Source organism: Heterodontus francisci, chromosome 24 (genome assembly GCF_036365525.1).
Source record: "Heterodontus francisci isolate sHetFra1 chromosome 24, sHetFra1.hap1, whole genome shotgun sequence".
Taxonomy (NCBI): Eukaryota; Metazoa; Chordata; class Chondrichthyes; order Heterodontiformes; family Heterodontidae; genus Heterodontus; species Heterodontus francisci.
The window spans coordinates 15781368-15793855 of record NC_090394.1 but is presented as its reverse complement, the minus strand read 5'-3'; the positions used below and the strand labels follow the sequence as shown (position 1 = coordinate 15793855).

Here is a 12488-nt window from a genome sequence, read left to right as displayed (position 1 = left end):
AGCCTCCCATTCTTATTTCCAGACAAAAAACAGGTTATCAGTAGTATCTGAAGGACGGTTTTTCATCTTTGCTCTGTGATTGGATTTCAGAAGTTTACAGTCTGAGTCATCATGGAAGCACATTAGAAATTTCAAGTTTCTTTAAAAAGATAGTACCAGCAGTTACTGTGCATTTGTTTTATGCCTACCTTTTTATATAGGATGTTTTCCTACCAATTTATTCATTTCAATGTATTTGAACAGTTGAAGTCTATTGAGGATGATTTATACATTTTTTAGATTAGATTAGAGATACAGCACTGAAACAGGCCCTTCAGCCCACCGAGTCTGTGCCGACCATCAACCACCCATTTATACTAATCCTACACTAATCCCATATTCCTACCAAACATCCCTATATTTCCTTACCACCTACCTATACTAGTGACAATTTATAATGGCCAATTTACCTACCAACCTGCAAGTCTTTTGGCTTGTGGGAGGAAACCGGAGCACCCGGAGAAAACCCACGCAGACACAGGGAGAACTTGCAAGCTCCACACAGGCAGTACCCGGAATCGAACCCGGGTCCCTGGAGCTGTGAGGCTGCAGTGCTAACCACTGCGCCACTGTGCCGCCCTGCAGTAGAAAATGGGAACAACTGGGTAATTAATAAAATTCAGATGATTTGGTTCCTGTTTGTCACCACCATTGCGAGTTCAGTAAAGTTGGACTGGGCATGAATTTATGAAGTACTGGGAGAAATTGTGAAGTTCATTTTTTTAAAAAAAAGGAAATTCTCCCCTGTTCTTCAGCTGCTGATTCATATTGGCATACAGTATAACTGTTGCCAGCCACACTGATATTCCACTTAAGTGACTTTTATTCAAATGTGAACCCAGATGGTGAATTGGCAGGCTATTCAACTGATATCCATACACAAGCACTTTTCACCAGGTGTCATTGGATAGCAATCAGGAGTGGAGCCCCAACAGATTTCCTTCCTCCTCTTAGTCTAGGTTGTTGAGGCCAATTGTAGTAGTTTTACCACTGAGACTGCTGGAGTTGTGTACCTATCACAACCTCTGCATCACCAACTCGTTCGTTCATGCTAAGCCCTCTCACCAGGTTTCATGGAGACACCCAAGATCACGTCATTGGCACCAGCTGGACCTCATCGTCACAAGGTGAGTCTCTATAAACAGTGTCCAAATCACACGCAGCTTCCGCAGTGTGGACTGCAACACTGACCACTCCCTGGTGTGCAGCAAAGTTAGACTCAAACTAAAGAAGCTACATCACTCCAAGCAGAGTGATGCCTGCGCATCAACACTAACAGAATTTCCTATCCACAGCTGTTACATAAGTTTCTAAATTCACTCGTAAAAGCCCTTCAAAACACTCCTACAGGGAATGCAGAGATGAAGTGGGCCCACATCAGAGATGCCATCTATGATTCAGCAATTGCCACCTTTGGCAAATGTGAGAAGCAGAATGCAGACTGGTTTCAATCTCACTTTGAAGAGCTGGAACCTGTCATAGCCGCTAAGCGCATTGCACTATTGAACTACAGGAAATCCCCAAGCGAGTTAACATCCGTAGCACTTATAGTAGCCAGAAGCGCTGCACAAAGAACAGCCAGGCGCTGTGCAAATGATTACTGGCAACGCCTATGCAGTCGTATTCAGCTGGTCTCAGACACCGGAAACATCAGAGGAATGGATGATGACATTAAGAGAGCTTTTGGGCCAACCATCAAGAAGATCGCCCCCCTCAAGTCTAAATCAGGGGAAACGATACCTGACTAATGCAAGCAAATGGATAGCTGGGTAGAGCACTACCTAGAACTGTACTCCAGGGAGAATGTTGTCACTGATACTGCCCTCAATGCAGCCCAGTCTCTGCCAGTCATGGATGAGCTGGATGAACAGCCAACAAAATCGGAACTCAGTGAGGACATTGATTCTCTAGCCAGTGGAAAGGTTCCTGGAAAGGACTGCATTACCCCTGAAATAATCAAGAGTGCCAAGCCTGCTATACTCTCAGCACTCCATGAACTGCTTTACCTGTGCTGGGAAGAGGGAGCAGTACCACAGGACATGTGCGATGCCAATATCATCACCCTCTATAAGAACAAGGGTGACGGCGGTGACTGCAACAACTACTGTGGAATCTCCCTGCTCAGCATAGTGGGAAAAGTCTTTGTTCATGTTGTTTTAAACAGACTCCAGAAGCTGGCTGAGCATGTCTACCCTGAGGCACAGTGTGGCTTTCAAGCAGAGAGATCCACCATTGACATGCTACAGGAGAAATGCCGTGAGCAACAGATGCCCCTCTGCGTTGCTTTCATTGATCTCACCAAAGCCTTTGACCTTATCAGCAAACGTGGTCTCTTCAGACTACTAGCAAAGATTGGATGTCCACCAAAGCTACTAAGTATATTATCACCTCATTCTATGACAATATGAAAGGCACAATTCAGCATAGCGGTGCCTCATCAGACCCCTTTCCTATCCTGAGTGGCGTGAAACAGGGCTGTGTTCTTGCACCTACGCTGTTTGGGATCATAATCTCCCTGCTGCTCTCACATGCATTCAAGTCTTCAGAAGAAGGAATTTTCCTCCACACAAGATCAGATGGCAGGTTGTTCAACCTTGCCTGTCATAGAGCGGACCAAAGTACAGAAAGTCCTCATCAGGGAACTCCTCTTTGCTGATGATGCTGCATTAACATCCCACACAGAAGAGTGTCTGCAGAGACTCATTGACAGGATTGCGGCTGTCTGCAATGAATTTGGCCTAACTATCAGCCTCAAGAAAACGAACATCACGGGACAGGACGTCAGAAATGCTCCATCCATCAATATCGACGAGCGCGCTCTGGAAATGGTTCAAGAGTTCACCTACCTAGGCTCAGCTATCACCAGTAACCTGTCTCTCGATGCAGAAATCAACAAGCGCATGGGAAAGGCTTGTTGTCTGCTGCTATGTCTAGACTGGTCAAGAGGGTGTGGGAAAATGGTGCACTGACATGGAACACAAAAGTCCGAGTGTTTCAAACCTGTGTCCTCGGTACCTTGCTCTACGACAGCGAGGCCTGGACAACGTATGTAAGCCAAGAGTGACGTCTCAACTCATTCCATCTTTGCTGCCTCCGGAGAATCCTTGGCATCAGGTGGCAGGACCGTATCTCCAACGCAGAAGTCTTCGAAGTGGGCAACATCCCCAGCATATACATCCTACTGAGCCAGCGGTGCTTGAGATGGGCTTGGTCATGTGAGCCGCATGGAAGATGGCAGGATCCCCAAGGATGCATTGTACAGCGAGCTTGTCACTGGTATCAGACCAACCGCCATCCATGTCTCTGCTTTAAAGATGTCTGCAAACATGACATAAAGTCCTTTGACATTAACCACAAGTCGTGGGAGTCAGTTGCCAGTGATCGCCAGAGCTGGCGGACAGCCATAAAGGCGGGGCTAAAGAGTGGCGAGTCGAAGAGACTTAGCAGTTGGTAGGAAAAAAGACAAATGCAAGGAGAGAACCAACTGCATAACAGTCCTGAGAACCAATTTTATCTGCAGCACCTGTGGAAGAGTCTGTCACTCTAGAATTGGCCTTTATAGCCACTCCAGGCGCTGCTCCACAAACCACTGATCACCTCTAGGCGCTTACCCATTGTCTCTCGAGACAAGGAGGCCAAAGAAGAAGAAGTGCTGTGCGGGTGGAGGTGCTGCCCTTCCACAAGAGATGTTAAACCGAGGCCCCATCTGCCATCTCAGGTGAACGCAAAAGATCCCATAATGCTATTTCGAAGAAGAGCAAGGGAATTCTTAGCAATGTTTATCCCTCAATCAAATCACTAAAACAGGTTAACTGTTCATTTATCACATTTCTGTTTTTGGGATTTTGCTGTGCGCAGATTTGATGCTTTTTTTTTACAGCAGTGACTGCAGTTCTTTGTACTTCATTGGCTGTAAAGTGTTTTTGGGACATCCTGTAGTCATGAAGGGTGTTGTATAAATGCAAGTCTTTGTTTAATACTGCAGTACAGCAGTGAGCATTCCTTTCAGCATTTATGCCATGTGATTTTACAAAATTATATATGTAATATTTTGGACCTACTCAAAATGGTAAAACGTAGTAAAATGCTAACCACTTCCAGCTTGCAAACCATTTGTATTTTGAACTAACGGCATCATTGTCAATTTATTACACTGGGGGCAATAACAAGTGCTTTTCATGCCAAGGCTGAAACTGAGTTCTGTTCCTTGCCTTAGCTGCCATTGCTGAATGGTATCTCAACACCGAATATCAATGAGTCTGCTGCTCTCCATTTGCATGTACAGTTCCACCGTTTCTAGTAAGGCATGAGTGTGTAATGGAATTGCACAATAATTTATTTATTTCCTTTGCTTAGGAAATGACAATGATATCCCTTCCTGAATTGTGGTGCCCAGAATTGGGCACAATATTCCAGCTGCGGCCTAATCATTGATTTTTAAAGGTTTAGCTGAATTTCCTTGCTTTTCTTCTATGCCTCTATTTATAAAGCCCAGGATCTGATATGCGTTTTTTAACAGCCATAACAACTTGTCAAGCTGCCTTCAAAGACGTGTATGTAAATCCCCAGGTCTCTGTTCCTTCATCCCCTTCAAAATTGTACTATTCAGTTTATATTGCCTCTCCTCATTCTTCTTTCCAAAATGCATTACTTCTCAATTCTCTGCATTAAATTTCATCTGCTGTGTTCTACCTTTTTCACCAGTCTGTCTGTGCCCTCTTGAAAGTCTGCTCCTGTGTTCCTCACAGTTTTTACATTTGAATTTTGTGTCATCTGCAAACTATGAAGTTATGCCCAAGGCTCGGTCATTATATCAGACAGAGGTGTGGTCCTAATCCTGACCCTTGGGGGATAACACTATCTGCTTCCCTCCAGTCTGAAAAACAACTCTTCACCACAACACTCTGCTTTTTGCCCCTTGGCCAATTTTGTGTGCACACTGCCACTGCCCTTTAATCCCATGGACTTTAATTTTGCCAACGAATCTGTTATGTAAAACTTTATCAAAAGCTTTTCAAAAATCTATATACAAAATATCGAATGCACTACCTTTATTGAAGTTCTCTTACTTTATTTGTTTGTAATGTGCTAATTTTTACTTGCACAGTTCTGGAAAACAGATGCTTTTCATTGATTTTCTGCATTAGTAAGCTAAAATTAAAAGCTAATAAAATTTGCATTTTGGACATGTGTAGAGATTATTATTTTACTGCACTGCCCAGCTTTTCTGCCTTTGGCCTAAATGACGTTTATAAACAGTGGTATAAACAGAGCCTTACTTGATACGCATCTATCTAAACTTGCATTTGTCAAATGAGATTATTGATTTTGTGATGCTGTGCCTGCAGAATTTTTCTTCCTTCCCTATAGACAGGAGGCGGAAAATCCATGCAACCTATAACTAGATACCCCCAACAGTTTTCTTTATTATCTTGAATTTTATGTTTTTGCTTTACACTGTTGGGTTTGTCTATTGATACGACATTTTTTAAATCTTAGTTTCCATACGTGACGCCAGCTGCTCACGAGCCTGTGAAGACCTTACGCAGTTTGGTCAATATTCGAAAAGACTCTCTTCGCTTGGTCAGGTAAATGCCTGTACAAAATGCTAGGAAAAAAATTGATGCTAAATGTTAGCAATGTCTGTTATAGTTTCGTTTGATCATGGTATAGTTTGATCATGACTTGATTATTCTGTGCTGTAAAACAAATAATTACATTGTTTCAAATTATTAAACAAGCTACATATTTCTCCCATCCCCACATTCTTAATGCACCATTCTTTTGACTGAAGTAGTCGGGTTTCCTAGACTTAATGTAGGCTTCTGTCAGTATACATGGGCAGTACAGTTGACTTAATTGGTTGTTTTCCTCGCTAAACTGATTATCTATTTGATATTACCCCCAGGGAGACTTTCTGGGAGCTGAAGAAGTGGAAAATTGCCATGTGAGCTCATATTTATCATACCATGGCACCTTACACTGCTGCTACAGCTTTTACATAAGCAACCTGAATATATTTTGACTTTACGGATATTTATTTTATTTTTTTATTTTAGAGATACAGCACTGAAACAGGCCCTTCGGCCCACTGAGTCTGTGCCAACCAACAACCACCCATTTATACTAACCCTACAGTAATCCCATATTCCCTATCACCTATCTACACTAGGGGCAACTTACAATGGCCAATTTACCTATCACCTGCAAGTCTTTGGCTGTGGGAGGAAACTGAAGCACCCGGCAAAAACCCACGCGGTCACAGGGAGAACTTGCAAACTCCGCACAGGCAGTACCCAGAATCGAACCCAGATCCCTGGAGCTGTGAGGCTGCGGTGCTAACCACTGCGCCGCAATAAGCAGAAAAAATCTAATGGAAATGTAACTTTTAGAAATAAAGTTACCCTCTCAAATAATCAGGAGTGGAGATTGCTAAGTTCAAAGCTACTTGCAGTATAGGGACTTTCATGCATTTAAGGGTTTCCACATAAAGTTTGCATATGCATGTTGAAATGTATTGTATCATGGTCAGTAAATCTTGACAGAAATCAAGTTTATTTGCATTTTATTTTAAATGAAATTAATTTCCCTAACATAACCACAACTTGCAATTACATAGTACCTTTAAAGGAACAGGATGTCCCAAGGTGTTTCAAAGGACAAACACATGGCATGCATTAGAACATTGGAAGCAGTATTACAATGATAGATATTGAAGATAGGGAAAGAAGTAGTAAGACCGGTGTCGGGAGGGAACTGGGAGTATAGGAGGAGAAAGAAAAGTAATTTGTATTTGAAGTGTGAACCACGATAGGAAAATGGCTAGATCAGGCGAGGTCCTTTCTCCCAAATAAATTGGTACTTCAGGAATCCACTCACCTAAATCTTTCAATCATCCTTGAAGTTCAATTATATCAGTCTTCTAATTCACCACCTTACTCCAGATTTAAGATATATATTCTCCCTATACCTTCCTGTCGAGCTACTGTTAACAGCATCTGGGGACACATTTTTCCACTAGCCCTAAGCAAAAGAAACAGATGTTTTCTTTTAATAATTAGATTGCTTTCTTCCCCTTTTTTGACTTAATTCTGATTATGATTTCAAAATTCATAATTGAAGTCGAATTGTTGCTTCTGTTATTGGAGTGGCTTCCTTGATACTATAGTTTACGTTGTGTAAGATAATTGAATCAAGACTTGTAAAAATGATAATGCCAGTAAAAATGGTAAGAATCATATTGTTAATTAAAATGTTGATATGAAACTTTGAAGCATTGTGAACCGTGAGGACAATAGTGTAGAACTTCAAAAGGACATAGACACGTTGGTGGAATAGGTGGACAAGTGGCAGATGAAGTTCGAGGTGGAGAAATGTGAAGTGATTCATTTTGGTAGGAAGAACATGGAGAGACAATGAGATAAAGGGTACAATTCTAAAGGGGGTGCAGGAGCAGAGGGACCTGGATGTATCTGTGCGTAAGTCATTGAAGGTGGCAGGACAGGTTGAGAGAGCAGTTAGTAAAGTATACAGTATCTTAGGCTTTATTAATAGGGGCATAAAGTACAGGAGCGAGGAGGTTATGATGAACTTGTATGAGACGCTAGTTTGACCTCCGGTGGAGTATTATGTCCAGTTCTGGGCACCACACTTTATGAAAGATGGGAAAGCATTGGAGAGAGTGCAGAAAAGATTCACGAGAATGGTTTCAGGGATGAGGAATTTCAGTTATGAAGATAGATTGAAGAAGTTGGGACTGTTTTCCTTAGAAGAGGAGGCTGAGAGGTGATTTGATAGAGGTATTCAAAATCATGGGTCTGGACAGAGGATCGAGAATGAGAGGGCACAGATTTCACTCAATGGCGACATGAGGAAAAACCTTTTCATGCAGCGAGTGGCTGAAGTCTGGAATGTAGTGCTTGAGTGTGTGTGGAGGCAGGTTCAATCGAGGCATTCAAAAGGGAATTAAACTATTATCTAAAAAGGAAGAATGTGCAGGGTTACAAGGAGAAGGTGGGGGAAATGGCACTAAGTGAATTGCTCATTTGGAGAGCTGGTGCAGACCCGATGGGCTGATTGGCCTTCTGTGTAATAATTCTGTGGATTGAACAGAACGCTTGACTATTGATTTACTGAATATCGCTTTTGCTTCAGTGTGCAATGGCTCAAAAATGGCAGTAGTCGTTTTGGACTGATATGAGTATACTGAATTGAATAGCATGAAGTCCAATTTAGGATGAGGTCAGTTTGTAAGAAGAACTCGGGCAGTGCATTGTACTTCGTGCACTTTTGAGTATTTTCAGTGTAATAAAGAAGGATACGTCATTTACCACTGTCTTAATGTAAAGACGTAGTTGCTGGGAGAACATGCACAGAACTTTCTCTTGGAGAGTAGTGGAAAAGTCACAGCCCAATGCTTCTGAAAAGCTACCGGTGGCGTACTATAGCTAACTGCCTTAAACATTCTTGTTGATTGTTTTCACTATTCCTTAAAAATTTATCAGTCGGTAACACTTGTGTGTTAGAACAGAGATGCTCTATTTTCCAATGTTACATGCACTATATTAACCTGTGGCCTATCTCACTGAACATAATAGAAAGCAACATTCTTACAGAGGTGAAATGAAATTAAAAGCTATACACAATTGAAGTTGGCCTGTGTGAGTTTTTGTTGCGTTCTATGTGAACAATGGTGTGCAAGTTCTTAAAAGGTATGAAATTAAGTGAACTGAAATTGTAATTCATACCCCATGGATAGAAAAACATTGACCGAAGTTTAGCACATTGCTGTCCATTAAAATGTGACCTGTTTCAAGCCAGCTAGGTTAATATTTTACATCTTTAATGATGTTGTTTTCAAAGGGAAAGTCTAGAGGCACTACTTTGAACACTGGAATGTTGCCCTTGTTATACCTATAAAATACATTAGAATTTAAAATGCTCAGTGGATATGTTTTAGGCATATATGACGTAGGAATGATTTCTATGTTTGAAAACTACATTTGAGTTACTTCACATTGTTGACAGCTGAGGGTGGAAAATATAGCTGGATTTGTCTTAAGATTTGCCTAAACTGTACAAAAAGAGAAACAGAGGAGGATGACAATGAACAGCTACAAGGCAAGTGTTTGCCCGTGGAGGAAGGAATACAGGTAGTAAGAATAGGCAAGTGGTGATGGTGGGGGGATTCTTCAGTTTGGGGTAGATTATTTATTTTGTAGACATGATCCAGCGACTTGAATGGTATGTTGCTTACGGGATGTCAGGGTTTGCTACATCTTGAAGCAAATACAAAAGGACCTGGGATGGGAGGTGGAGTAACCAGGAGGTTGTGGTTCATGTGAGAACCAATGATGTTGATAGGAATAGGCTTGAGATTTACAATGGATTTACAAGAGCTAAACTCTGGATTAAGGAGCAGAACCTCCAGGGCAATAATTTCTGGATTACTCCCAATGCCAAGTGTTGGACTGGGCAGGGAAAGAAAGATTAGGATTGTCAGCTCATGGCTGGAAGGAGAAAAAGGAAGATTTCAGATTCTTGGGGCAATGGGACCACTTTTAGGGCTAGAGATGGCCTTAACTAACCAGAGGGGTACCTGTGCCCTTGCACCAAATGTAATTAGGTCAGTGGGGCAAGCTTTAACCAGTTAGGGAGAACGGGAGGGGAAAATCCACACACAGTCAAAAGGTATGGTTAAAAGTGCCATATTTAGAACAAGAAGTCCAATATAGTAACCATTACAGAGATCTGGTTACAACCTGAGAATGATTGGAAGCTGAATATTGCAGGTTATAGGATCTTTGGAAAGGACCAACAAATTGGGAAAGGGCAGGGAGTAATAACCTTGATGAAAAGACACAATTTCAGCAATAGAAAGAAGTGATTCTGGTAAGGGTGATTAGACAGTGGATACGCCATGGGTAGAATTCATGAACAACAAAGGATGCAATACTGTAGGAGTGTATTTTTTTAAACAGATCTCCTGATACTAGTGTAGTGAGGGGGATGTTTAAATATGGAGATTAGGGGGAAAAAATGTGATTATAGAGGGAGATTTTAATTTTCACACAGACTAGGCGAAACAAAACAGCTCTAGTAAAAGCAATGAATTTCTAGAATGTATTTGGGGAAGCATAATATATTTTAGAACAAACAAGGGAACAGATCATAACTGGATTTATTGACGAGTAACAAACAAATGGGATGTCGATGTTACTGGCAAGGCCAGCATTTGTTACCCATCCCTAATTGCCCTTGACAACTGAGTGGCTTGCTAGTCCATTTCAGATGGCAGTTTAAGAGTCAACCACATTACTGTGGGTTTGGAGTCACATGTAGGCCAGACCAGATAAGGACAGCAGATTTCTTTCCCTAAAGGATAATTGATAGTAATAGTGCAATGAAACTGAGACTCACTTTCAATTCCAGAATTTTAATATTAATTAATTGAACTTAAATTCCGCCAGCTGCCATGATGAGATTTGAACCTGTGTCACCAGGGAATTAGCTTGGGCTGCTGGATTACAAGTTCAGTGACGTTACCACTACACCGCCACCGTCTCCCCTCCTAACTCCTGGATATCAGTGCCCCTCCGGATCTTTTTACCCCTTCACTTTCCTCTGAACCCATCCCTTGTTCCAGTCTCGCCCCTTGCCATGTTTTCACTGTACCCTGTGACCTTCCCCTCTCTGACCTTGAATGATCTGTCCTTAGCAACGGCCTCAGCTTCATCCTCTTATGCCCCACCTCAATGAATTTCAAGCCCAGCATGATGCTGAGCTCTTCTTTCATTAGCTTTGCCTGCACGCCCACATTTGGCCTAGAGTCTTCGCCTGTCCTACACAGCAGGCCCATTTTCCTATCTCCAATATTTTCCCTCTGGTCTCATACCCTTTTGAGATCTTTTCATTGAGCACTACTGTTGTGACATTGGCCGTCTCACTTTCTCTGCTCCTCTAACCAATCTCCCTTGGAAATTGCAGCACTTCCTTGTCTTGGGTCCAACCCTAACATTGTCATTGAACCTGTTGACAAGGATGGTGCTGCTGCTGTTTGGCATGCAGACCTCTACCTAGCAGAGGTAGAAGGCCAATTCTCCTCCTCCTCCTCCTCCTCCTATCTCCTCCTGGACTATGAATCCACTGCCAAACATCATGCCATTGTTTCCAAGACTGTTACTGACCCAATCTCTCCTGGAGATCTTCCTTTCAAGGTCTCCAACTTCAGAGTCCCCTAATCCTGTACAGCTCACTTCTACCTCCTTTCCAAGATCCAAAAGCAGGACAGCCCTGGTACACCCATCGTTTCATTTTAGTCTTGCCCCACAAAATTGATTTCTTCCTATCTCAACTTTTTTTTTCCTCCCCTTGACACCTTCTGCCACTTTAAGTTTCCAGTTTCCTGTCCCTGACTGTGTCCTTTTCACCATGGATGTTCAATCGCTCTACACCTCCGTCTCCCACTAAGATGTTCTGAGGGCCCTCCGTTTCTTCCCTGAACAGAGGTCTAACCACTCCCCATCTGTACTTGTTCTCACATTGACCAACCTCTCCTTTGACCACTCACCTCGTCCAAATAAAAGGCATTACTGTGGGAACCCATATGGGTCCTAGCTATGCCTGCCTTTTTATGGGATCTGTGGAATATTCTTTATTCCAGTCCTACTCTGGTCCCCTCCCTCACCGCTGTTTCCTGTACATCGATGAGTGTTTTGGTGCTATTTCCTGCTCTCATCCTGAATTGGATATTTTCATCAACTTTGCTTCCAGTTTTCACCCTTCTCTCAACTTCACATGATCCATCTCTGACTCTTCTCTTCCTCGACTTCTCGGTCTCCATTTCTGGGGATAGGCTATCCACCATAAACCCACTGACTTTCATAGTTACCTCGACTTCACTTCCTCACACTTTGCTTCCTGTAAGGACTCTATTCCATTCTCCCAGTTTCTTTGACTTCTTCACATCTGTTCTGATGATGCAACCTTCCATATCAGCACTTCCGATATGTCTTCCTTTTTTCTTAACTGAGGATTTCCCCTCCCACTATGGCTGACAGGGCACGTGTTCGTTCCATTTCCCGTTCTGCTCTCACCTTCCCCCCCCCCCGGTTCCTCCCACATCCCCCGAAAACCCGCGCCATAAGCATGATAGGGGTCCCCTTGGCCTCGCCTTCCATCTCCCCAGCCTCCACATTCAGCATATCACCTGCATTTCCGCCACCTCCAACGTGTTGCCACTACCAAGTGTATCTTATCTTCCCTTCCCCTCACCTCCCCTTTCAGCATTCCGAAGGAGCCATTCCCTCTGCGACACCTTGATCCACTCTCAGTCACCCTGCCCCCCAACAACCCCTTGCCTTCCCATGCCACCTTTCCATGAAAGTGTAGGAAATGCTCCGCCTGCCCTTTTTACCCCTCCCTTTTCTCTGTCCAAGGCCCCAAACACT

At 42.9% G+C, this 12488-nt stretch overlaps 1 protein-coding gene across 6 annotated transcripts in view; it reads left to right on the top strand.

Annotated features, from left to right (window-relative positions):
• The window catches only part of LOC137383211 (E3 ubiquitin-protein ligase MGRN1-like), a 257889-nt gene that overhangs the window by 64463 nt on the left and 180938 nt on the right, over positions 1-12488 (top strand). For all 6 annotated transcript variants that reach the window (XM_068055703.1, XM_068055699.1, XM_068055698.1 and 3 more), the window contains exon 3: positions 5539-5627. In XM_068055703.1, coding sequence (XP_067911804.1) covers positions 5539-5627 — 89 coding nt within the window. The remainder of the gene's footprint in view (positions 1-5538; positions 5628-12488) is intronic.